The following is a 25486-nucleotide window of genomic DNA, read 5'->3' on the forward strand; positions in this document are numbered from 1 at the left end:
CACACGCCGCGCCTGGCAGGCGGCCTGAGCGCGTGCGAAGAGCCGCCGCTGCCGCCGCTCGGGGTCGCCTTGAGCCCCAGATTCCCCAGCGCTGGCTCGCATGGCAGCCGCCTGGGCGCCTGGCCCCGCGACCCGCTAAGGGCGGTCCAGCGCCCCGGCCCAGCCCTTCAGGTGAGTCCGTCGGATCCGGCCTCGCTCTGCGCCCCGGGGCGCGCCGCCTCCCAGCCCGAGGTGAGGACCGCGAGGGCAGGGGCGCGCTGGGCTGGGGGCGTTCTGGGGTGCCCAGGCCCCGCGCCGCGGCCGAGCCGAGTGCCGTGGAGGTAGGAAGGGGATGCGGGAGCAAGTCCTGCGGGGAGTCGGAGGTGGGGGGCAGAGACAGCTCGCTGCCGGGAACCAGCCCCCTAGTCGCCCCCGTGCTCGAGGACGCCCCTCGGCGCTGTTCCATGTCCCTCTCCGTCCGACTGCGTTCCCCGGCCCTTCCAGTGTCCTGACCTCGCTCTGCGCTGCCCATCTTTCAACTCCTTCCTACAGAGCCCGCTCCCGGTTCCTGTCTCCAATCCCCTCGTCTGCTCAGACCTTCCCAGCCCCCGCCCTCCGCTGCCCCCACCGCTTTTTTCTGTCTGGATGCCCCTCTCCCCTCTCGGCTCGTTATCACTCGGAACCGGAATCTGTGCCGCTATCTCCGCGTCCGGCCGCCTCCCAGCCTGTGCCGTCCCACAGGTGTCAGCACGTCTGGCGGTCCGTCTGTCCCTCCCGGGGCCGGGGCTGACCATGCCCAGCGGCTGCCGCTGCCTACATCTCGTGTGCCTGTTGTGCATCCTGGGGGCACCCGTAAAGCCTGCCCGAGGTGAGCGCTCCCCTGGGCTCAGGTCGCGTCCCTGTCCGGCTGTCCCTCGCTTGCACGTTGACCTCTGCCGGCCAGAGATGGCACTGCAGGCGCTCCGACCCGCGGGGTTGGCGACACCCAGGACATCCCTTTGGAATGGGATGAGTCTCTGTTCTGCCCTGTCCCAGAGCTGAGTCCACCCAATTACTGGGACCCTGCATCCTCTCCCTAGCCCCGCATCTCAGGCAGCTGAGCGCTGACCCCGGGATCACTCCTCTCACATCAATCTCTTTCAGCTGATGACTGCAGCTCCCACTGTGACCTGGCCCATGGCTGCTGTGCGCCTGATGGCTCCTGCAGGTACCTCTCCGAGCACATGCTCCCAAACGCTGTGCTCCACATTTCCCGGGCCTCCACACCCACAACCAGCTCAAGCCCCAGAGCAGAATGTCTAGGGGCTTAAGACTCTACTGCTCTCTCCCCATCCCCTCGTGCACATGGTACACAGGGCAGAAGGCCAGCCCTTCACCCTGTGCTTACTCCTCCCCAGTTCCCCTTTGCCTTGCCTCTCCTTTGCTTCTTCTAGCCTATGGCTCCCCACTTCACTCTCCCAACCAGGCATTCTGCAACATTCCTCTTCAAGATACCAGGAGAAAGACCCGAAGCTTGAGGGAGTGTGGAGAGTGGGAGCCATAAGGAAAAGGGGAGATAAAGGAAAGACATAAATAGAATTGGTTTAGCCTGGAAAAGAAAGGCTGTTGCAAGGGTTGCTGGGGAGAAGCGCTTACGAGAGTCTTTTCTGATGAATTTGAGTAATTGACTCAGTGGGGTGGGGTTGGGCAAATTCTGCAGCAGGAGGAAAGGAGTGTCTGGTCATAAGGAAATGAGCTGACAGGGCAAGGTCCTGGAGGGGCTGAGGGTGCTTGGGACTCTCCGAAGTAGAGCAGGCCTTTGCCCTGGAATCAGGGTAGGAAGATAGTCCTGATGACCTTTCAAGGTCACTCTTTTAAAAAAAATGTTTCTAAGCACCTCAGACATGCCAGGAGTTGTGCTGGGAGCACTTACAGACATCATCGTAATTTCCTCCTCCACACATCCCTGCCAGGTGTATCCCTAGTTTACAGGTGAAAAAACTGAGGCTCAGAAAGGTTAGACAAAGTGCAGAACCAGGACTTGAATGCTGGTGTCTGATGGTCTGATACCATGTATGTGTCCCGTGACCCTGCACAGCCCTATATCAACCTGGGATAGGCCTGCTTTCACTTGGGGGCTGTCATATTTGTCTGTTTTCTAGAAGCTCTGATCTTGCCTCCTCCATTTCTTCACATCCTTCTACCCAGAGCCCTGACCCTATGCTTCTCCCCATCAGGTGTGACCCAGGCTGGGAGGGGCTGCACTGTGAGCGCTGTGTGAGGATGCCTGGCTGCCAGCATGGTACCTGCCACCAGCCCTGGCAGTGCATCTGTCACAGTGGCTGGGCAGGCAAGTTCTGTGACAAAGGTAGGGGAGTAGAGAGGGTAGCTGTTGTCTGGGGACCCCATGTGTCTTGGGAGAACGTCCATCCTTATTTATTGAGCGCCTCTTGTGTCTGGCTCAAACCCGAAAATATATGGTAGCTTATAATTTTAGACTTTATACCTATCTGTTGTCTGAACTGGTCCTAAACACAACCCTATGTGGTAGGCAAGACACCTGCAGAAAACTGTACTCATATCACAGATGAGGAAACTGAGATCTACAGACAAGATACAACTTGCCCAAAGGCACTTTGAGACAGACTAACAGGGCCAGGGCTGAGTGCCTCCCGACTCCAAATTCAGTGTTGTTGTTTTCCCCCACTACACTGTACCAGCCCGGGCTGGGATTGTAGTATGAGCCACACTCACAGAACTTTGGGTGGGGCCTGGGCAGGTCCGGGTGCCAGACATGAGGGGCTAACCCCGAGCCCTCCTGGTCTCCTCTCCAGATGAGCACATCTGTACCACACAGTCCCCCTGCCGGAACGGAGGCCAGTGCGTATATGACGGGGGCGGCAAGTACCACTGTGTGTGCCCACCGGGTTTCTACGGGCGTGACTGTGAGCGCAAGGCCGGACCCTGTGAGCAGGCAGGGTGAGTGCTGGCCCCAGGTTAGATGAGGATCTGGTGATGGAGGAGAGAGGACTGTTGAGAGGATGGTGGGGCAGTGTTAGGGCTGACAGTCAGAAGTCCCACACAGGGGTACTCGAAGATAAAACCCAGTCTGTCAGAGTATCTGTAGGGTTTCTCAACTTTTTTGGTACCATGTGAACCATTTCTCCAACGACAAAAATCTACAGGGGCTGGAGGTGTAACACATCAATGTGTGACTCCCCTGGGTGGGGAGGCTGAGGGCCTAGGACTCCCCTCATCCTCCCAGGAAGGGTGGCACGCAGCCCCTAAAGTTGTTCCACACAGCAGCCTTATGCCTCGTGGTGAATGGGGAAATAGCCTACAGGTCTGGACTCTTCCTCATTTCCACGTCAAGCCTGAGAGCCTGCGTGGATAATAACTGTACACTTGCCTTGAGCCTTGCTTTGGGGCCAGGCCCTCTGCTACTTGCTTGACCCTGGATTATCTCATCTAACCCTTACCATTTGGGAAGCTGGGTACTGCTCTTATCCCATTTTTATATATTTTTTAAACTTATTTATTTTAAAATTTCTTCTAACACTTTTATTTATTTATTTGTTGGCCGTGCTGTGCAGCTTGTGGGATCTTAGTTCCTCAACCAGGGATCGAACGTAGGCCCTTGGCAGTGAAAGCACAGTCCTAACCACTGGATCACCAGGGAATTCCTCTAATCCTAGTTTTAAAATGAGGCATTTGAGGCTCACAGAAAAGTGGCTCAAGGTGACATACCTAGAAGGGGGGTGGTAGTGGTGGCAGTGATCAGAATGTCGACCCGGGCTACCCTGCAGATGGCAGTCGGTAAAATGCCCTCCCCCACCCCACTCAGCTCCCCGTGCCGGAATGGTGGGCAGTGCCAGGACGACCAGGGCTTCGCCCTCAACTTCACATGCCGCTGCTTGGCGGGCTTTGTGGGTGCCCGCTGCGAGGTGAACGTGGACGACTGTCTGATGCGGCCTTGTGCTAACGGCGCCACCTGCCTGGACGGCATCAACCGCTTCTCCTGCCTCTGCCCTGAGGGCTTTGCTGGGCGCTTCTGCACCATCAACCTGGATGACTGTGCCAGCCACCCATGCCAGAGAGGGGCCCGCTGTCGGGACCGGGTCCACGACTTTGACTGTCTCTGCCCAAGTGGCTATGGTGGCAAGACTTGTGAGCTAGTCTTACCCGTCCCAGATCCCGCCACCATAGCGGACATCCCCCCAGGGCCCACCTTGGCTGTGGTGGTACCTGCCACGGGGCCTGTTCCCCACAGCGGGGGCGCCGGTCTGCTGCGCATCTCCGTGAAGGAGGTAGTGCGGAGGCAAGAGGCCAGGCTGGGCGAGTCTAGCCTGGTGGCCGTAGTGCTGTTTGGGGCTGTCACTGCCGCTCTGGTCCTGTCCACGGTGTTGCTGACCCTGAGGGCCTGGCGCCGGGGTGTCTGCCCCCCTGGACCCTGTTGCTACCCTGCCCCACACTATGTCCCGGCGCGCCAGGACCAGGAGTGTCAGGTTAGCATGCTGTCGGCAGGGCTCCCCCTGCCGCCTGACTTGCCCCCTGAGCCTGGGAAGACCACAGCCCTGTGATGGAGGTGGGGGCTTTCCTGCCCCCTCCTTCGCCTCCTCTGCCGCTCAGAGTGGATTGGCCCTTTCTCGCCACCCCTCAGCTGGGATACCCAACACTGAGGGACCTCAGCCTCACGCCAGAAATATTATTTTTTTAATACAGAGTGTAAGATGGAACTTTATCAAATAAAACTATGGAAGTGCATGTGGGCTCCTTTGTCAGAAAAAATCCGCCTGGAGTCCCAGATGCAAGAGGGCCAGAGCAGAGGCCTGCTTCTGGGGAAGCCGCGGGACTCTGCCCCCGAGAAGGAGTGGTTTGTAAAGAGGAACCCAGGGTACCCTTTTCCCCTCTGCGGAGGTGAGAGAGAGGTAGAGCCACAGAAGGGTGTAAACAGGCGGCAGGCCCCCCTGTGCCAGGCAGCAGTGGGTAGGACAGAGGAAGGCCCTGTGGCGCGGGGACTCGGGGCCCTCAGGGAGGGGAGCGGGCTCCCTGCCGGCTGCTCTACAGCAGCTGCTGGAACAGCGAGTGGGGCTGGCTGCGCAGGACGGCGGGGGAGTCCAGCTCCGCCACCCTCCCGGCTTGCAGAACCAGCACCCGGTCTGAGTTCAGGATCGTGTTGAGCCTGCGTGGGAGAGGGTGGTCAGCGTGGGGATGCAGGACAACGCCCTAGAGAAAGCTGACCTGCTTTCCCTCCTCTTCTCCTCTGGACAGCACCAGCCTGCCCCACAGGCTTCAGCCCCTGGCTCTGTGCTAGGGGAGGGGCTGCAGGCTCCCTCAGACAATGCGCTACAAAGGGCCTGGGTTGGTGCCTGGAGAACACGGAGCTGAGATTCATGGGGGTTGGAATCTCTAGAGCCCTGACCCCTGGGGTTTCTGAAAGGAAGGGAGGCTATGGGTCCATGACACCTTAGCCCCTGGTTAGATTCTCACTCTGGATGCCTACACACCTGTGGGCGATGGTCAGCACTGTCTTGCTGGCAAAGCGTTTACAGATGGTCTGCTGGAGCAGCTGGTCTGTCTTCTGGTCCACGCTTGCTGTGGCCTCATCGATACACAAGATCTGGACCATGTGGAGAGGATGAGCAGGGAGGAGGGAGAAGAGGGTCAGCCGTGGCTGCTACATAAGCCCCAGCCCCCGCCTCCTGGTCTGGCGCAGGCCAGCCCACAGCTCCCCACCTCCAGCTCTAAAAGAAAAACTAACTAGGTCCCTTGAGACCTCTCCCCAGTCCACTTCCTCACCCCCCACCTCTCACACGTCCCCTGCCTTCTTCCCGGCCCTCTCGAATGCCCCCTCCTCTTGTCTGTCTTACCTTGGCATCTGTGAGGAGAGCCCTGGCCAGACACAGCAGCTGCCTCTGCCCCAGAGACAAGCTCCGGCCCCCCTCGCCCAGCTCACCATCCAGGCCACCTGCGAAGCGCGGCACCTTCATCCCTGGGTTCTGAGCCTCCCTCAACCCCTCCCCGCTCACTCCTGCCACCACGCAGGATAGGACCGAGAACTCACCCAGAGATATGATCACCTCACTCAGGTGGCACTGCTCCAGGGCCTGCCACAGGGCCCTGTCCTCGTACAGACCCCGGGGGTCCAGGTTTTCCCGAACAGTTCCACTGAACAAAAAGGGCTCCTGGGGGATGATTGCCAGCTGGGATCTGGGGGATGAGGATGGGACAGGACATGGGGGTCTTGGCTGGAGATGTGGCCACTTCTGCTCCCAGCACAGGTTTTAGCTATAGGTCCAGCCCTTCAGAAAAGCTTGGGGATAAGACCTGAACATAACCCCCGTCCTGTTCCCCGCTTGGTCAGCCATGTACCTAGAACTGTGCCAGTGCTATGAGGAATACCAAAGGAACCAAAGGCCTAGACTCTGCCCTTAAGGAGCTTACATCTCACTGAGGGGCAAAACAGAACAAGCACGAGCTAAACAGTATGGTACTGACTCCAATCACGGGACAGCAGTGGATGGCAAAGAATGACCAGAGGGGACCAAGGAATGACTGGGTAGGGGATGCTTCAAGGTTGGAAGCAGGCCTGAAATTGGGTCCTGAGGAGCCATATGGTCAACCTATGGCCACCACAGGTTAGAAGAGAAGGCAGGAAGGCCAGGGCCAGGGCCTGGGATCAGTAATGGGCTTTAGGACAGAGCATCCCTACCTTTTTCCACATCATGGAACTCAGAAAAAATGATACTAGGGCAACGTGGTTGGGAGGGGTGTTTAGCTCCAGATGAGACCCCTCGTGGCCAGAGGAAACTGGCCCAGGTCTCCAGCTGTTCCAAGCACCGCCTGCCAAGCCCAAGGTCACAGCACCTGGGAGGCTCTGATTCAGGAGGCAGTGACTGGTGGTCTAGAGCGGAAGGTGTATGCTGGGAAGTACAAGGTGAACCTGGGAAGGTGAAAACCTTAGGACCACAGCTATGAACCCCGACCTGAGCACTGGCAGCTCACTATCCTCGCCTGCTTGTCCCATCCTCCGTCTCACCTGATCAACCCTGTCTGCCCTGAGTTTATATAAAGCCTTCCTAACTGGGCCTTCCTCTAAGTGCCAGTAGTCTGGTCCCCTCTCCTCCCTCCCCCAGACCTGAGCTCGGCCAGCTCCAGCTGGCTGGTGTCCACGCCGTCCAGCAGCACTCGCCCAGAACTGGGCTCTAGCAGCCGAAAGAGCACCAACAACAGGGAAGACTTGCCAGAGCCCGTGCGGCCCACGATGCCCAGCTTCTCTCCAGGCTGCACGTAGAAGGTCACCCCATCCAGGGCATTGGGCAGCCCTGGCCGGTACACCAACACCACATCCTGGAACTCCACGCTCCCCTGGCTCAGCCAGCCAATGCCCAGCTGGTGGGGTCCGTGGGTGGGAGAGGGAGGGAGATGGGTGAGACGGGGAGGAATGAGGAGAGTGGAAGGGAGAGGAATGAGGGGTGGATGCCGTGAGAGGAGAGGTGGGGGAAACGAGGAGTGATGGGGGGATGGACACAAAAATCAGGGAGATCACAGGGGACGGTACAGGAGCAGAGAAAAAATGGTGAGGGGCACAAGGAAAGGAACTGGGGGAGAGACTGGGGCCGTCAGGAGGATCCTTCAGGGTTCCAGCACCCAGGCTGGGGTGAGGGCGCAGGCTACCTGCGGCCGCTGGCCCTGGGGCTCCTGGGGCAGGTCACAGGAGTATTCCTCCAGCCGCTCGACGCTCACCATCATGGCTTCTGTCTGTGTGAAGCTGCTCACCAAGCCGGAGAGCAGGCCCGTCAGGGACAGGGCGTAGGACAGTGACAGGCCCACGAGTCCTGGGGGAAGGGAACACAATCGCCGGGGGAGGCTTGGACGCTGGGACGTGTGTGGGGATGGCTGGGGAGAACGGGCGAACCCTGAGCTGTGGACCGTGGGCATTTAGAGGAAGCTGGCACTGACGGAAGAAGATGCAGGAGCCAGCCCAGGCCCACAGGAGGCTGGCTGCAGCAGAGTGGAAAGGCTACGAGGGAGGACGGGTGGAAGGCAGGTGGGCTAGGGCCAGTTGCTAAGTGCTGAGGACGAGTGAGCAGGGAGGGGCGGAGATCAGAAGACTTGACTAGTCCCAGATCCACGACCACCGGGGTGAGTGACTCCTTGAGACTCAGTTTCCTCAACTCTAAAATGCGGGTGATGAGAATGACAACATATCCTCACGGGGAACCCCGGCTGGGAGGTGAAAATGCTTGGGGCTGTAGGGGCAGTGCAGGGAGAGGTCTGGGGCAGGTGCTGGGAGTAACAGACTTCTGAGGTGAGAGTGAAGGGTCCCGGGGCGGCACCTGGGTTGGCGAGGCCCTGCTGGTGCTGCACCAGGGCAATGCCTGCGATGGCGCTGACCACTGCAGCCCCCATTAACTGTAGCCGAATGTCCAGCCACTGCATCGTGGCGCTGGCAGCGAACTGGCACCTCTGGTTTAGCTCCAGGAGTCTCTGGTTCTCCTCCTCAAACCTGGGGGAAGCCACACCACAGCTGCACGGACCTGCCCAGACGCCCTGCCCGTAGGATGCCTCCTCCTCGGAGCTGACCTGCACGCCCACGGGCTGCACCTCAGTGGTACAGAAGAGCCAATGTGCTCTCTCGTAGGGGTCTGCTCAGCGTCACTCTCCCCCTTTTCTGTTTCTTTCCTCTTCCCCCTATGCCCTCACCCACCCTTCCCTTCTCAGGAGACTGAGACCCGACCCCCTCCTTCTCAGGGGTCCCCCCTCCCCCCAGCACCTCACCCCCCTCGCACTGGTTGGAGGAGGCGGACCTCACACACCTGTAGGTGGTCCCAGTGGCCCGGAGCACAGGGAGGCCCGCCAAGGTGTCGGCCAGGTGGGTGTAGAGAGGAGAGAGGGTGAGGCTGCCCAGGCGCCGCAGCTCCCTCGAGGAGGCCCTGTAGTGGCGCTGCATGCGGTAGTGGATGAGGCTCAAAGGCGGCAGCAGCAGCAGCAGCCAGGGCAGGCCAGAGCCCAGCACAGCCAGGAGGCCCAGCAGGCCTGCTGCGTTGGCCAGGAGGATGTTGAGGATGAAGGGCAGGCTGTCATCCGCACAGGCCACGTCGGAGGAAAAGCGGTTGAGGACCCGGCCCGTGGGCGTGGAGTCGAAGAAAGTCACCGGTGCCTGGGAGGAGGGGTGTGGGTGGGCCAGGGCAGGGGCCAGCGGAGAAGCCATGGAGGCAGCCCCCGGGGGAGGTGGGATGGGGGGAAAGGCCCAAGGTAGAGAAGAGGAAAGGAGTAAAGTGTCCCCAGAGTTTGGGGGCACTGAGGCGGGGCTGGAGGAGCTTAGAGGAAGAATACCCCAGGTGGGAAAGAGACAGTCTCTCCCATCCCTCTGGCTAGCGGGGGCCCTGAGAGGCCAGGCGGGCCACCCCTCTACTTCTGTGCTAGGCGTGCCTACCCCCCTTTCAAGGGCAGGTAGCTAATCTCTTTTCAGAAGATGGAGTCTTCAGGCCATGAGTGAGATTTAGTTAGATGTTAGGAGGAACATCCTGATTGCCTGGGGCGGGACAGAGTGGGGAGGGCGGCAGTCAAAGTCCACACTGTCCCATGGTCAAGCGCTCAGGCTCCGGAGTCAGACTGCTTCTTGGATTCCAGCCCTGCCACTTACCAGATGTGAGACCCCACGTAAGAGGGCTTCATCTCCTCAAGGCCCCTGTCCCTCATCTCAAAAAGGGGGATAGTAATGAAACTGTACCTCCCGGGGCTGACAGCAGGACTGAAGCCACAGACAGCAGTCAGGAGCTTAGTAGGGTCTGCCTGCCACAGAGCAGGTGCTTGGTAACTGCTAGCTACTTAGACTACTTACTATTGGGAGGTACGGTCTCAAAGACCCTTTCCCTTTCTCTACCTTCCCTGTCCCCCAACTCTCTGCCTTTACTTGGGGATCAGTCCTATCTTAAGGCAGGGCACTAGGTCAAAAGGCTTGCTGAAGCATTTCCTAAAGCCAGCTTATGAGAAATTAATTCCTTCACAGCCTGAAGATGTGGGCAGACAATGGGTAGCTGCTCCTGGAAAGGCAAGGGAAAGACCCACATGTCCTGGGTTCACGGCCACAGAACTAGCCTTGCCCAGGTTGCACACACTCTCAGAGCCTGTTTCCTCATCTGTAAAAGGAGGATAATAGTACCCACCTCACAGGGTTATGATGAGGCCCTAATAAGATAACAGACAAAAAAAGAGCTTCGTAATAATAACAACATCGGTAATAATAATTGTAATTGGGCACTTAGTATATGCCAGGTACTATATCCCAAGCACTTTCGATGTACTGATTAATCCTTATAATGACCTATGGGGCAAGCAACAGACTATATATACACACAGCAACAGGGATGGACCTCAGAAAGACTCTAAGTAAAAACTGTGAGAAAAGGAATGTCATTTGTGAAACTATGGGCACACAAAACACAGGCATTTTGCAAAAAGCCAAAAAGATACATATTAAACACACCCAGGATGGCTGCTTATCAAGGAAAGCAGAGGAAACGAAAACAGGGTTTGCAGGTAAATAGGAATGGATCAATACATAAAATTAAAAAGGGATCTCACATGAACTCAGGGGTGATTAATTCAGTCCTCTGCGCCGGAAGTAAATCTGAGGAAGATTCTCTTCTCCCCACTTTATAGATGAGAAAGCTATAGGCCTAAGTAATTGGGCTTGAACCCAGGCAGCTGCTCTGCTCTTGGCCTCTCCAGGTCTCAAGTGCTGCACCCATCTGTGAGGGGCTGTTTTCTCCTGAGCACCAGGAGTGGGGACAGGCCCCTGATGGAGCCCAGGTACCGGGAAGGGCCCCCCATGCCACCCCCACCCTCCCATCCCCTCACCATGAGGACTCGACTCAGCAGGCGGCGGTGCAGGGTGGCGGCTGCTCGGAGGGTGCCCGCTGCAAAGAGCACTGCCCGGAGAAGGGTGCAGAGGGAGTTGACGCCAGCAATGGTCGCATACACGGTGAGGTAAAAGCGGATGTCTGAGGAGCCATTGGGGGCAGCTTTGGGCAGTGGGAACACTGAGGTGCTGGGTGGTGGGGAGGGGGCTGTGGGTAACCAAAAGTGGGGCCACTCAGGGGTCCCTTCCCCACGGCCCCTCCCAACGCCACTGCTCCCCACCCTCCAGGAGACACAGGCCCTGGAACACCAGCCCCCCAACTCACTCCCTGCCTGGCAACCACTCTGAGAGCCCCAGGCCTGCTCCCGGCCCCAGCCACTCACTAGAGGCTTCCGGGGAAGAAGAGGAGCAACTGGGCAGACAGTGGCCCTGCGGAGCCCAGGCTGGTGGGAGCTGGCGCCTCCTGGGAGCTATTCTTGGCTGCCTTCAGCTGAGCGATCCAGTGGGCGAGCCACCAGTCAGCCGAATTCCTGGTTGCTGGGTGGGGGTGGGAAGGAGAAAGCTGCCAGACAGCTCATCTTCTTCTTTCTATTCAGACAGCCCCGTTTCTACCCTCCTCCCCAGCCATCCCCACCTTATGTCCTCCCCAGTGTGCACTTCTTTCCTGGGCCCATCACCCTTCAACTCTGGGGAGAGTGTGATCTTGAATCCGCAGAACGGGAGTCAGCCTTGGGGGCAGATCAGAAGAAGGCTACGGAGCATCCCTGCTCCCCCCCGGCTCCCGGCCCCTGGGACCCTCAGAACTGGGGACATGTCTCTAGTCCCAGCTGCCGCCCACACATGGTTGAGTGTCTGGGCTTTGTAGTGATTAGTACAAGGTGATGGATGTGATGGGGACCTAGGCGACAGGGCTGGGGGTGGGATGAAGGCCTGCAGGGTTTACTCTTACCTTGCATGAGGAGCAGAGAGAAGAGGATGGCGAGGGCCAGGCCCCAGCCCACGGCCCTCCAGTATGCACGGTACACGTGGAAGGCCACGGCGCCCTCCTTCTTGCTTTCTTCCTGCAGCAGGCGGCCAGACGTGCTCTCCTCCACCTCCAGGCCCTCCTTTGTTTTCTCTGGGTTCTGTACTGATTGGGCTGTGACTGTGAGAATCAGAGAGGTGGGCGGGGGGGTATTAAGCTTACAGGATGACAGTTGAAAACCTTAGTGTTTTCAGGGGCAGGCAAGCTTCCTAGAAACATCTCCCTACAAGTGTGGTGGCGAAGAGCAGGCTCTTTCCTCTCACCCCGGGCCGTACCTGGGTCAGACTCTTGTCCATCCTCAGCCCAGGTTTTGGGGGCAGCTTGTACCAATGGTAGGATCTCAGAAGGGGGCCCTGGAAGGCAGCAGGGGAGATTAGGAGGGGGCTCTCCTGGGTATATTCTATGCCTTTCTAGACATGTGAGCCAATCCACCTCCCATGCTCTTTGGACCCCCTCCCTGACCTACCCTAGCAGGGCTGTGCCCTGGACCCGCAGACCCTGAGCAGGACCATCAAGTCCATCCCTCTGTGTCTGGTGTCCGATCAGCACAGACAGAAAATGTTCACCCCTGGGAGGAGAGTCACGGCCACCTGTGAGAACCCTGTCCAGAGGCACCGCTCACTACCGCTGGGCTTTCTCCTCATGCTTCCTGGAACTCCTAACCCGCTGGTGGAGCCTCATCTGCTCCTGTTTCTCTCCACTGAACGTGCCAATGGTCATGTCCCTCTGGATAATAATCCATCAGAGTTTCTGTTTATTTGTTTTTAAATAAAATGATTGTTCTAAACCTGACTGCTTTCCTTTCTCCGAGGACATCCAACTGTTCTCTGAGATCCTGGGCCTCTAAGTTCCCAAAGCTCCCAGTCACAAAGCCTGCGTCACAAAGCCACAAGGCTCCTTTCCCTCCTGCTCTCTGTTCCTCACACCAGTTTTGTGAAGGCAGAAGAGGGTCTCCCATTAGACAGAAGTATGACGGGGCCCAGATCACACACAGAGGGGGTGGCAGAGTCTGCACTTGACAATCCATCTGTCGCACCCGAGCAGATGGCTCCCTCGCTCAGCCGGGCTCCCACCCTGGTGGCCCACATTACCAGCTTGGATGAGGCGCCCAGCCTCCATCAGCAGCACCACGTCAGCCCTCTCCAGGTACTCGGTGCGGTGGGTGCACAGCAGCCGCGTGGTGTGGCTCAACACTCCCAGGATGCACCTGTGCAGCAGGTGGTTGGCCACGTCCGCATCCACGGCGGCCAGAGGGTCATCGAGGAGATAGAGCTCCTTCTCCTAGGGAGGGTGGGGGCATCACGGATATCAAGTCCTCTGGCCAGAACCCAGACCTCTCCTAGGACGTGATCTTGAGGCCATCCCGGAATACGGTTGAGAGGAACTCTGGGGCTACAGCAGTAAAGAAGGTGGTGAGACCAGAGGGTGGACTTCCCTCCAGTTATGCAAGGCCAGTGCCCCAGGGCCAGTGTTCAGTTTTGCTGGGTCCCAGTGCCTCAAGCCACATAATGCTTTTTAAAGAGCCTTTAATTCTGCCTTCAATCTACAAAAGGGGGATGGGATGGCCAAGGGACCAACACCTTAGGAGTATGGGGGGGGGAGGGAAGAAACCGGATGCCTATGAAAATATCCCCACACTGCCCCCTCCCCAGCGAAGCTCCTGAGGCTCCGGGCTCCCCCATCTTCAACTTACCTGGTACACGGCACGAGCAAGGGCAATCCGGGCCCGCTGTCCTCCGCTGAGGGTCACACCCTTCTCCCCCACCTCTGTCTGGTCCCCAGCAGGCAGGATCTGACAGGACAGGCCCCGCAGTGTTGGTCAGCGAGCCCCCCAATACTTTCCACCCCATTTCCTATCCCTCTGCAGGGAAGAGATGGCGGGGGTCAGAGAGCCAGGGAACTTGAGGAGACTGGACTTGACTTTGGGGTATGTGAGCCAGAGGGGACAAACCACAACTCCAACAAAAAAGAGCATTTGTTGAACACGTTTTTCTTCTTTTTTTTCTTGAGGAATTTTTAATAAGCTTTCCTCTTTTTGTTTTTCTGGCTGCGCCACGCAGCATGCAGAATCTTAGTTCCCCGACCTGGGATCGAACCCGTGGCTCCTGCAGTGGAAGCGCGGAGTCTTAACAACTGGACTGCCAGGGAAGTCCCCTGTTGAACACTTTCTATGTGCTGAGCACATTACAGGCATCATCTCATCTGACCCCCACGGCAACTTTATGAAGTTGACATTATTTCATTTTCACAGATGAGACCAAAGCTCAGAGTAAGTACCATGCCCAAGGTCATTCCACAGCTAGTAAAGGGCAGGACATGAATGTAGATCCTTAACCACTCCGTCACACTCACTACCCTGCCTTTTTAACAGGCAAGGATGAAGATGGCCAAGTTCAAAGTGAAACTTTCCTAGGTTTTTAGAGAAGGAAGGTATCCCGAGCCTTGGAAGAGGTATCCTGTGGCCTTGGGAGAGGTCTCCCTAGCTAAGGGGTCCCCATACCAGAGGAAGCACCTGTGGTCGACCAGATGGTGGCTCCCCTGAGGGAAAAGCTTTGTGATTCATTTTTCTTAGTACCCAGAACAGCTCCCAGTACCCAGGAGACATTTGGGAAATGCCTGATGTAGAAACAAATGATAAGTGGACATAAGGTGCTCCATGGTTGGAGTCAAAGGTCCTCCTCTCCAGGGAAGTTCCACATCTACCTGGACAGGGTTGTGCTGATGACAATCCTGCAGGGGATATGGGGGTTGGGTGGGAAAGTCACGGGAGAGAGCTGGACTCTCATCCCCCTTAAATTTAGCATTCTGGATGTGGGGGGTCTGATGGGCTTGCCAGACTTCTCTAGAATAACCTTGACTCTTCCAGTGGGAGGTGGGAGAAGGCCTCTTGAATCAGACCATCAGCCAGACCTACAGAGAGCTAAGCCTCATAGGAAACCCTCCCCTAGTCCCAAAGGCTGCAGGGTTCCCTCGGCTGCTGTGTGGAACACCCAGTCTCCACCCCACCCCCCAGGCCCTGTGCAGAAGCTGGACACTCTGGGAGGATCAAAGCCTGATGGCCAGTCCTGGGTAAATGATGCCTGAGTACAAGCAACCCCCTCCCAGAGAAGCAAGTCTCTGACCTGCGGTGTTAGGGACGCGGGGAAGTGGGCGGCCAGGCACTCACGCTGAGGTCATCGTTGAGGGCACAGGCTTCCAGCACTTCCTTGTACAGCTGGGCATCAAACATCTTCCCAAAGAGGATGTTGTCTCGGATGGTGGCAAACTGGATCCAGGGTTCCTGGGTGGCCAGGCCGAAGCCTCTGGACAGCCCCCACACTGCCACCCGCCCCCGCAGCCTGCAGAGAGCCAGGCCAGCAGCATGGGAGGCTGGCTCCCCGCTGGTCCCCTTTCTGCCCAGCCCCTGCCTCTGGAAGCCTCTCCAGATTGCTGTCTTTTACACGGGGTCCCGCTCCATGTCACATGGCTCTCTAGATCGGCAGCCACTGAGGTCGAGGGATCCTAATGAGGCTGGAGGCTCACTCTGGACTGGGAAGGGAAGAAACTGCTCTTTGGCCGCAGCCAAGCAGCCGTCGTATGTCGATGTGCTCAGAAGAGAGTGTGGCCACCACCCTGCACTCATTCATTCTCACCGCGAAATAAGAAGGCCCTCCCTCACACCTCTGCTCCTCCCTGGATCCCTCCCGTGCACAAGCGCACTTTCTGAGAGAGTAGCTGATGCTGGCTGTTTCCATATATTTCTTCACTCACTATTACAGCACTTCTAACACTCCGTGTGATGGTTTTGAGAACCCGCTTTCACTTCCTTCCCCTTTACAGACTGAAAACTCTCCCAAGAAAGGGACCATGTCTTGCTCATCCTGGCATCCTGTGGCCTCTAAAAAGGTGTCCACCATGTAGCAGGGGCCAGGAAAGTGCTGATGAAGGGCAGAGCTGAGGACACGGGGCACTGGAAGCTGCTTACCTGTGCAGCTCTCCCGCGATGGCAGCCAGCAGTGAGCTCTTCCCGCAGCCCACCTTCCCCACGATGCCCACCAGCATACCCTGCAAGGAAGCCACACAAGTGTCAGGTCTCCCTCCTGAGGCCCTGGGATAGCAATCATCCCATGGAGGCTTCTCTCTAGGCCCCAGTTAGCCTGGAGGGAAAGAATTCTCCACCCCACAGGCTGAGCTGTGCCTCAGTGACAGATGCTGTGTGGCCCCAGGGGAGTAGGGTGTTTTATTCTCCGCTCAGAGAAGCATCAGTTTCACTGTGTGAAGGGCCTTTGGAGAGCAGCAGTGTGCCAGAGAGCACGGGAGGAAAACTGCCCGAGAACTTCCAAGGAAAGCTCTGAGGCAGGCGACCCAGGATGTGGTGAGGGGAAGGAAGGACTCCAGGCTTTGGGGCCCGGATGCTGGGCTGGCTAACTCCACCTGCAGCTAGATTTCTTTTTTTTTTCTTTTTTATAATAAGTTTATTTATATATTTTTGGCTGCATTGGGTCTTCGTCGCTGTGCTTGCGCCTTCTCTAGTTGCGGTGAGAGGGGGCTACTCTTCGTTGTGCTGTGCGGGCTTCTCATTGCGGTGTCTTCTCTTGTTGCGGAGCATGGGCTCTAGGCGTGCGGGCTTCTGTAGTTGTGGCTCACAGGCTCAGTAGTTGTGGCTCGCGGGCTGTAGAGAGCAGGCTCAGTAGTTGTGGCGCACGGGCTTAGCTGCTCCGCCACATGTGGGATCTTCCTGGACCAGGGCTCGAACCCGTGTCCCCTGCACTGGCAGGCAGTCTTAGCTACTGCGCCACCTGGGAGGTCCCTGCAGCTAGATTTCTAATAGCTCAGGGCAAAAACAATGTTTTGCACAGGTACCCATTTCTGTGATTTGCAGTTTAAAATTCTCTGTGCTCCCTTCCTTGCTTAGTTGTAACATATATTCATGGAGCTATCGCTTTGTACACAATGGAAAAAAATTCCTTCCATAGAAACAGGTGGGGGCTTCCCTGGTGGCGCAGCGGTTGAGAGTCCGCCTGCCGATGCAGGGGACGCGGGTTCGTACCCCGGTCCGGGAAGATCCCACGTGCTGCAGAGCGGCTGGGCCTGTGAGCCATGTGCCGCTGAGCCTGCGCGTCTGGAGCTGTGCTCCGCAACGGGAGAGGCCACAACAGTGAGAGGCCCGTGTACCGCAAAAAAAAAAAAAAAAAAAAAAAAAGAAACAGGTGGGGCTCCTAGCAGCTCTGTCTGTGATGTCCCACACTGCCAGCCAGGGTTAGCCTATCTTCGAGCGGACACCAGACCAACCTGAGACCCTTCCCTGGGAAGCCTCCCTCTTTCTGGCTGTGGCCTGTAAGTGGAAGGGCTCTCTGCAGGCCTGTCTTCTGCTCAGTGGAGAGCAGGTCCACAGAGAGAGAAGAATGAGGCAGATACAGAAAGAAAAGCAGACGGAAGGAGCTGCTCGGCGAGTCAAGGCCTGGCTCTGGGCTGCTGCTGTGATCTGCCCACGTGCTTGCCTGTGGATTCCGCAATTCACCTCTATATCCTTCTTACAAATTCTTGTTGGCTTAAGCTAGCTCCAGTGGGTTTCTATGACTTATATCCAAAACAGCCCCAACTGACACATTAGTAAAATTCCTTTCAAAAATTCCAGGCTTGTCTTGCCTGAACTAAGAGGAAAAACAAAACGTTCAGCCCAAGCCAGAAACATGAGCCAAATGCGGCAGAGGCAGTTCAGGCTCCACTGGAGGACGCTGGGTTGAGCTGTGGGGCAAAGGGTTGGACACGGGTCAGGGGAGAGTGAAAACTCAGGACTCGGTGAAGAGGAGTTGCTGTCCTGCCAGGAATGTTCTTTCAAGTGCTTCTTTGATGATGTATGCCAGGGTGTGAGTCACAGGGTGTGATTCCTTTTCACCAGGCTAAATACAGGATTATCTATACCATTTTCAAAATCCTTCTGAGCAGGTGCTGCTGGGCCTCTCCCAGAGGTCCCTAGCCTGGGGAAGATGCTGGATAAGTTCTGAAGTCTGTTCTGAACTCAACAGCCCCTGAGGGACACGGAGAGAAAAATGCAATTGTTGGACTGGACTGGGTAGATGTGAATTGTCTGGTGACCAGGGAGAGATGTGACTGCTCTGAAGTGGCTGTGTGTTAGAAAACTGACATTCAGAGATAAGGTATCATCTCCTCTCCAATGAGAACCTGCTCACCAAAACCTCTCTGGTCCTTCCCTCAGTAATTAGAGCCACTGGGCCATCTTGCTATGATTGGCTCTGTCCTTGTTTATCGGTCACTGAGCTTGCATGTCCCTCGTCAGTCCGGGGATTCTGCTAGGGTGTCTGACCAACCAACCTTCTTCACTTCGAGATGACTGATGAAGGTGTCCTGGCTGGTTCCAACTGGGTCCCAGGAGAAGAGGGCTTCATGTAGCTCCAAGGCTGTAGATGGCTCTGTCGGAGGATCTGAACAAGGAAGAAGCCACTCAGCTTGGGCTTCTAATCCACAATCTACCTGCCCAGGGCTAATTCAGCCTCAGTCTTGGTCTGAGGATTCTCCCCCAGGAAATGGCCACCTGCCCTGCCTAAATTCTGCTGCCTCTGGCTCCTCTTGGCAGCATCTGTGTACAGCAACCAAGGGGCTACAGTTCCCTCCTCCCCTGTGCCAGGTTCTGCCCTCCAGCTTCCCATTACCTGGGCTGTAGCAGGCCTGGGGGTTGTGGTTGGGAAGGTCGAGGAAACGCTGGATCCGGTCCAGGGACACTTTGGCCTCCAGGAGGCCATTGATCACCCAAGGGAAGTTGTTGAGGGGTAGAATAAGCATGTGCACCAGTGCCAGGGCCGTGAACACCTAAGTGGGGTCGAAGGTGGGGGGAAGGGTTGGAGCATCACCTGAAGCTCGGGAATTATCTGAAGGCCTGCTCTATGGGTGGCCCTGCAGACAGGTCTGTGGAGGGGAAAACAGGGCAGCAGCAAAACTGAGGAGTTTGCTGGACAATCTTGGGTTAGAGGTGGCAGAGGTGGCCAGTCCAAGAATCCCAGAAATTCCAGATACTCCTCCAGGGATCCAGGTTGCTCCCTGATAAGCACACACACCTAGCTCACTCTGAGACCTTCTCAGAATTTCCAAGCAGCAACATCACCTGGCTATACCCAGCACTGGATCCACCTTGCACTGGATCGTGAACTTTTCCTCCAAGGCCATCAGAATGAGGATAAGGGGACCTAACCAGAAGTAGGACAGGAAGAGGAGAGGAAAGAAAGGAATTCCTTCGCAGAGGGAAGGGTTGTATATCCGAGGCCCCAGATGAAAAGTCCCTTCAGAGAATTTCTCCTTGGTTGGGAAAGGATAAGGCAGCCAGGGACCCTCCATCCCTCCTTCCCAGCCAGCACTGAAGGCCCCAGTCCACCCCTCACTCCACTGCAGTCTCCGTGCTGCTGCTTCTCTCCCATGCATTCCTACAGCTGTCCCCTCCCCTCCTGGTCCTCACCTTGGTGGCAGTGAGCTGGTGCCCCATGAGGACATAGGTGATGAAGATGACGATGGAGATGACGACTGGCAGGGCAGCCCACAGGTACACACAGGCTGCATCCAGGTACTTGATGACCCAGAGTCGCCCCAGCTCTCGAGCTCGGCAGGCCTCTACACGGGCCCTCAGCGCCTGCTCCCACCCGAAGAACTTGATGACACGAATGCCACTCAGCAGCTCTGTCACGAGCTAGGGGTGGGGACAAGAGAGCAGTACAAAGTGGAGACACTGCTCGCGTGTGCCCTCCTCTGCTCAGTCTCCCCCAGGCTCCTGGCACAAGATGTCAGGTATTCTGAGCCCCCATATGCTCCAGCTGCGGGCAGGTTGGAGCTGGAATCCTCCCACCTTCCTAGATGAAGCGGTGGAGAGTAAAGGGTGGGGGGGTCGGGTGGTATGGGAACTATTCCTATAGGAGTATACAGGTGTAGGAGGGCACACCACAGCCCAGAGTCAGGCAGAGGACAGAGCCAGGCAAGACGGGCAAGGGCCAGAGGAACTCCTTGAATCCTAACATTCAAACATCCCCAGCCTGCAAGCCAGGGAGGCACTGGAGCCTTCCCAGGTGGCCCTGGAGACTAGTCAATAGCTGTCATAGGTAGGGGAAAAGGCCTCATGCCATAACCAACTTTCAGAGACACCCCCCTCCCCATTAGCACTCGGAGCTATTCCAGTAAGAGGTTGACAACTACGCTGTATGGACCCCTAAGCCCACCATCCCCTCTGGAAAGGTACTACAATCACTGCACAACCCAGAACGACTCAGCCAGACCCTCACACCTAGAGTTGGCCCAGGTAGGAGACAGACCTGCTCCTTTCCCCACAGCCCACCCCTAAGAGGTAGCTGGGGTTCTCCTAGGCCTCTTCACATGCGGTTGTGGGGTGCTCTGTGCCTGAGATGAGGAGGTGGGAGACTGGGTCCTGGCTCTAACACTAAAATCCCATTTGGCCCCAGACAGGTTACTTCCCACCTCCTAGGGTTGCTCTTAGGGCTGCACGAGCTAATACTATAATATTACGAACAGGCTACACTTACTTAGTGCTTACTTTGTGACTGGTACTTGCCAAGCAGTATCTCATACGATCTCCAACTATGTTACGAGGCAAGCTATTATTATCCTCGTTTTACAGATGAGGAAACGAAGTCCCAAAGAGGTTAAGTGACTTGTCTGAAGTGATTAAGCTAGTAAGTGGTAGAGCTGGGATGTGAACCCATGTCTGTCTTTCTCCGGTCTGAGCTCTCAACTTCTAGATCACACTCACTCTCTCAGGCACAGTGCACGGGAGGACCTGGGGACTCTGGATGACTGAGGGACCCCAAACAGCCCCTCACCTTAACCCGCGCATCCTTGTGCTGTAGCATCTCCTGGTTGCTGGCCATGATTCGCGTGGCAATCACTTTGTTGATGGGAACCAGCAGCAGCGCCAGGATGAGACCACCCACGAAGGCCACATCCACCTGCTGGTGCAGCAGGTAGAGGGTAATGACCAGCTGCAGGGGCAGGCCCCAGGCCTCGTGGAAGCTCCCAGCAAAGTTGAGCAGCCGCTCAGAGTCGGTGCCTAGTAGGTTCAGGATCTCCCCAGTGGGAGGGCGTCTGGGCCCCAGCTGTAAAGCCTTTCGGTACAGGATGTTCAGCACAGCCCCCCGTGCCTGAAGTGTCACCTTCCGCACCTCATACCCATACTGATTCTGCAGCACAGCGCCCAGAACGGCCCCACCGGCCAGCCCCAGGGCATAGAGCAGGCCATTGCTTAGTGGCTCCTGCCCCTCCTCCAGGAAGCCCACTAGTAGGGACAGTAGCAAGGGTCCTGAGAATCCCAGCATGGTCCCCACCAGCTTCAGCAGTCCAAGTGCCAGGTAGCGCTGCCCCAAGGCCCCATACAGGGCCCTCCACATTCGGGTCCCCTCCTGCCATTGTGCTTGGAAGACACGGGCTAGGTAGGTTGGGTGCAGCCTGTCGGGGAGGCGGCAAGTGTCCTGGGGCTGCTGGAGCTCTCCACGGGCCCCACGGGCCAGCAATGGTGCCAGCCAGGCATAGGAAAAGCGTGATAGCCAGCTCTCCCCATCTTCAGCTACCTCGGGTTCCTGTCCCTCGTAAAGAAGGGGCTCCTGGGCCCAGGGTTCCTGTGGCCGCCCAGGGACTGCCCAGCCCAGTCCATAGGCCAAGAGTGCAGCCAGCTGCAGGATGAGAAGGCATAGGCGGGAGAGGGGCCCTGGGAGAAGTGGAGGCAGAAGTGTGCCTCGCTGGCAGTGCCATAGCAGGGTCAGCACTAGGGCTGGGGCTGGCAGGAAGGCAGGCAGAGTCAAGGCCAAGGGCCCCCGGGAGCGGCCATGAGGGGAGTGAGCCAACACCCACAGGGCCAGGCTGTGGCTGATCCAGGCCACAGCTGCCACGCCCCCGGCCAGCACCTCTAGCCCTATGGGCCCTGGGCCTGCCCCTGGTGGCAAAACGACTGGAAAGAGGTCTAGCAGTGGAAAAATGGAGAGCAGGAAGGAGGATGCAAGTCGGACCCGCCAGCCAGGACTGCAGCGCGGGATGTAACCTGGATTCCTGGGGACAAGGGGGAAAAGAGAAAAGGAGGCATATCGTGGCTGACTCAGGGCCCAGACATACCTCCAGTAACTCACTTACCTAGAGGGAATCAACTCACTTTCCTGCCTGTATACCTTATTTCCATCCCATTTTACTCTGGAACTCAGGGTCTTTTCTCCCAGGAAATCTTCCTGGATTAACCTAACCCATTTTTCTCATCTACCTATACCATTTCTCGTCATTCTTTTGCCACAGAAATAAAAAATTCTGAGTTAATGTTGTACGGAACATGAAGACCCTAATTACAAAAAACACCAAAGAACAAACAAAAAAAACCCCAAAAATCTGAATTTTCTTACAGATAACAACTAAGAGATGAGTTTTCATTTTTACAAAAGTATCTACATAAAATAACCCTTAAATTCATCCGAAGCACTATTAGATGGATAAAAATTTGACTTACATACAGCTTCTATACACTAACACTATAGCCTAAATTTTCTGAAGCCTCAGAATATTCTACTCTCTGTTTCTCCAATGGCTGTAGAAGATGGTGTGGATCATTTTTGTGACTCCATTAGCTGAAGAAAAACCTCTTTTCAGTTTTGTTTGTATCATCTTGGCTTGCAAAAAACGTTTTTAATAAACAAAAGGGTTATCTGCCTGCATTAAAAATCAAGTACAGGGGGGCTTCCCTGGTGCGGCAGTGGTTAAGAATCCACCTGCCCATGCAGGGGACACGGGTTCGAGCCCTGCTCTGGGAAGATCCCACATGCTGTGGAGCAACTAAGCCCGTGCACCACAACTACTGAGCCTGTGTTCTAGAGCCCGCGAGCCACAACTACTGAGTCCGCGTGCCACAACTACTGAAGCCCGCGTGCCTAGAGCCTGTGCTCCGCGACAAGAGAAGCCACTGCAATGAGAAGCCCGCGCACCACAACAAAGAGTAGACCCCGCTCGCCGCAATTAGAGAAAGCCTGTGCGCAGCAATGAAGACCCAATAATTAATTAATTAATTATTTAAAAACTCAAGTGCAGGAAAACACACCTGCAACAGTACATATCAGAACACCTTGAAGGTTCATATAAGAAGAGGTTCATATAAAAACATATAAATCTGTATTCCCTTTGTTGTTGGTAGGGCTGGGTTACTGAAAATTTTAATTGTAGGTTAAAATGTTTTGGGTTTCTTTTAAAAAATTCAGTGATCACAGTTATATGGAGGGGTTTATATTCAGATAAAAGTCAACCTTTAATAATTCTTTTTTCTAAGATGTGGGGACAGAAGAACATTGTGAGCCCTTGGAGGCTGGTACACTGGCTCCAAGCTGGCCATTAACCAGTTTTATGAACTCAGGCAAGACTCTTTCCTTCTCTGCATCTCATTTACCTCATCAGCACAGTGAGCAGTGAGGAGTCTGGACCCAAAGCCCTCTGAGGTCCTTTCCTGTCTGAGATTCTGGATCTCTCTAAACCTTTTCAGCAACTTGCAAAAATCTGTTAAATGAAGTGAGATAACCACAATTTCTGTGGATTACATGTTGGTCTTTCTTGCCTTCTCCTTACACTGTGAGTTCCCAAAGGACTAGGCCAACTTTTTTTTTTTTTTCGGTACTCGGGCCTCTCATTGCTGTGGCCTCTCCCGTTGCGGAGCACAGGCTCCGGGTGCGCTGGCTCAGCGGCCACGGCTCACGGGCCCAGCCGCTCCGCGGCATGTGGGATCTTCCCGGACCGGGGCACGAACCCGTGTCCCCTGCATCGGCAGGCGGACTCTCAACCACTGCGCCACCAGGGAAGCCCTAGGCCAACTTTTAAAAGATACTCCTCTGACCACAGATAATCCTTCTGAGTTAGTCAGTGTCACTCTGTGCTGACTAATCCTCTCCAGCCTTTTGTCTCTGCATAAGAGACAAATCAGGATTCCTCCCAGACCAAGCAATTCTGAAGCCTCTCCTACACAAGGAAGGGATTCATCATCCTCTAACTCGTCTTAGGTAAGGACACAGTCTGTCCATTGGACTAGGGACTCCCAAAGACAGACCAGACATTCCTCCTGCCTTACCAGTAGCCAGAGTGAGATTAACTTTAGCCATATCTAGACATGCAGGAACTAAGTACAAAATCAAGGTGAGTTTAGCACCTACACCTTATAGCCCCAAATTCAGGAAGGAATAGGTTCTGATTTTGCTCTTCTCTTCTACCGACTGCTTCCTCTCCAACGAGTACATATGCTTTTCTTAGCCTAGAAACACTGAGGTTTCCTAGGTGGAAGTGGTGAGAAACTGGTCCAACATCTTCATCACACGTTAACCTTTTTGGCTTAAAAACATTGCTCACCCGCTTTTGCCTCCAATTCATGACAACTGTGTTTGCGCATCTGAAAATCTACAAAAGTGATGATTTCTACCATGCATCAGGCCTTTAAAAATGTGCCAAGCACTGCACTATATGCTTAAATGCATTATCTAAGTTAAATCTCCCAACGATGTTATGAGGCTCAGGGAAGCCAGGTAACTTGCCCCAAACAGCCACAACGCCGCAGAGTGGTCATGCCCACATTTTATTCTACTTTTGCCCCCTACTCCAGAGATCTCACTATTTCGGTTACACTTCCGCGGAGATGTGGGTTTCGAGTGAGGTCTGCAAGAACACAAGGACAGATCTCTTGCACCCGTCTCTACCCACCTCGGGTTGCCCCAGTGGCAGGCACTGAGCACAGCGAGGAGCGCGTGGGGCAGGGCGCTGAGCACCAGCTGGGTGAAGCAGTGGCCGGTGGTGTCCCCCTCCCACACAGGGAGCGGCTGCAACGCGCTGGTGCCGCACAACTGGGCCAGGAACCGCTCCATGGAGGCCTCACCTGAGAGGAAAGCAGAGGGTGGAGGAAGGGAAGGACCCTCCCAGAGAGAGAGGAATCCGCGTTCCCAAGTACTAGGCGCAGGCAGGGAGCGGGCACCAGAGGGGGCGGGACGCTGACCAGGAAGCGGGGATGGAGCAGAGTGACAGCGCGTCCCCTGCCGGACCTCCCCGCCTTCAACCCCGCCCACAAAGCGGGACTTTCCCTTGCTGCCGCCCCGAAACCAGACACCGCCCGTTCTGGCGTTACCTCAGCAGTACAGTTGGTTTGGCTCCCAGGAGCAGGCGGCTTTCTGAACTGGTCACCTAGCCGGGCTCCGCTTTTCCCACTCCCTGCGTCCCCGCCCCCAGAGATCTGGAACCTATCACCTGAAGAAGCTGTTTTTCCACCGGATCCCGAGATCCTCAGCACTGGTGGAAGCAAAAGAGCGTGCTGCCGGTTTGGGACCCTGACCAGGCTCGCGTGGCACCCCCTAGAGGCGGGATGACCTCCCAAATTTTGCAGGGCTTCTGTGCGCGTGCGCATCTCTCTCTCCCCTCCGCCTCCCCTCCCCCTCCCTCTCTCTCTACGGAGGCGAGCCCCTTGTATTATGGCGCGCTTATGCTGCCTCTCAGGACACTTGCAAATGCACTGATCTCAGCTCTAATGCAGCGTCAGCCATACACTCTCACGTAGAGTACTCGCTCCCATCTGTTTACTGTTTACTAGCAGGCACATGCATTGCAGTCTAATTCTTACAGCTTAACAGCGATGGGAAGCCAAA

The 25486-nt window shown here is 56.2% G+C and overlaps 2 protein-coding genes across 4 annotated transcripts; one reads left to right on the forward strand and one right to left on the reverse strand.

Moving 5' to 3' along the window:
- DLK2 (delta like non-canonical Notch ligand 2) lies at window positions 1–5120 on the forward strand. 2 transcript variants are annotated; one of them, XM_089918692.1, is made up of 6 exons: window positions 1–171; window positions 721–847; window positions 1123–1186; window positions 2196–2326; window positions 2793–2937; window positions 3803–5120. In XM_089918692.1, the coding sequence occupies exons 2-6, from the start codon at window positions 772–774 to the stop codon at window positions 4536–4538; spliced, it is 1152 nt and encodes a 383-aa protein (XP_089774818.1). In that variant the 5' UTR covers window positions 1–171; window positions 721–771; the 3' UTR covers window positions 4539–5120. The 2 variants fall into 2 exon arrangements, with proteins under 2 accessions (XP_089774818.1, XP_030615485.1); XM_030759625.2 differs by having other exon boundaries at window positions 82–847.
- Window positions 4650–25144, reverse strand: ABCC10 (ATP binding cassette subfamily C member 10). Of its 2 annotated transcripts, XM_022581969.2 has the most exons (22): window positions 24973–25141; window positions 24555–24726; window positions 20669–21887; window positions 19300–19527; window positions 18503–18659; window positions 18165–18274; window positions 15814–15893; window positions 15016–15187; window positions 13543–13641; window positions 12941–13130; window positions 12125–12202; window positions 11775–11969; window positions 11209–11362; window positions 10825–11014; window positions 8778–9121; window positions 8298–8467; window positions 7636–7796; window positions 7097–7350; window positions 6023–6168; window positions 5829–5926; window positions 5466–5578; window positions 4650–5140 (listed from the first exon to the last, which is right to left on the reverse strand). In XM_022581969.2, exons 2-22 carry the CDS (start codon window positions 24713–24715, stop codon window positions 5020–5022), a joined length of 4440 nt encoding a protein of 1479 aa, XP_022437677.2. In that variant the 5' UTR covers window positions 24716–24726; window positions 24973–25141; the 3' UTR covers window positions 4650–5019. The 2 variants fall into 2 exon arrangements, 1 of the variants encoding a protein (XP_022437677.2); XR_002645768.2 differs by lacking the exon at window positions 4650–5140 and having other exon boundaries at window positions 5829–5942; window positions 24973–25144.
- Between the last annotated feature and the right edge of the window lie 342 nt (window positions 25145–25486).

Source organism: Delphinapterus leucas, chromosome 10 (assembly GCF_059928025.1).
Source record: "Delphinapterus leucas isolate spDelLeu-1000000601 "Yukka" chromosome 10, BTC_Dleu_Yukka2, whole genome shotgun sequence".
NCBI lineage: Eukaryota > Metazoa > Chordata > Mammalia > Artiodactyla > Monodontidae > Delphinapterus > Delphinapterus leucas.

What these genes read in the sequence shown, in the direction of transcription:
- ABCC10 (XM_022581969.2), bottom strand. Translation starts at nt 24,715, where the DNA reads ATGGAGCGGTTCCTGGCCCAGTTGTGCGGCACCAGCGCGTTGCAGCCG. An exon ending in ACCAGCTCACTGCCACCAAG is followed by an intron (nt 18,660 to 19,299) that starts GTGAGGACCAGG and finishes GACCCCACTTAG; the next exon opens with GTGTTCACGGCCCTGGCACT. An exon ending in CTGGAGCTGGCCGAGCTCAG is followed by an intron (nt 6,169 to 7,096) that starts GTCTGGGGGAGG and finishes CTCATCCCCCAG; the next exon opens with ATCCCAGCTGGCAATCATCC.
- DLK2 (XM_030759625.2), top strand. Translation starts at nt 625, where the DNA reads ATGCCCCTCTCCCCTCTCGGCTCGTTATCACTCGGAACCGGAATCTGT. An exon ending in GCGCCTGATGGCTCCTGCAG is followed by an intron (nt 1,187 to 2,195) that starts GTACCTCTCCGA and finishes TCTCCCCATCAG; the next exon opens with GTGTGACCCAGGCTGGGAGG. An exon ending in GGACCCTGTGAGCAGGCAGG is followed by an intron (nt 2,938 to 3,802) that starts GTGAGTGCTGGC and finishes CACCCCACTCAG; the next exon opens with CTCCCCGTGCCGGAATGGTG.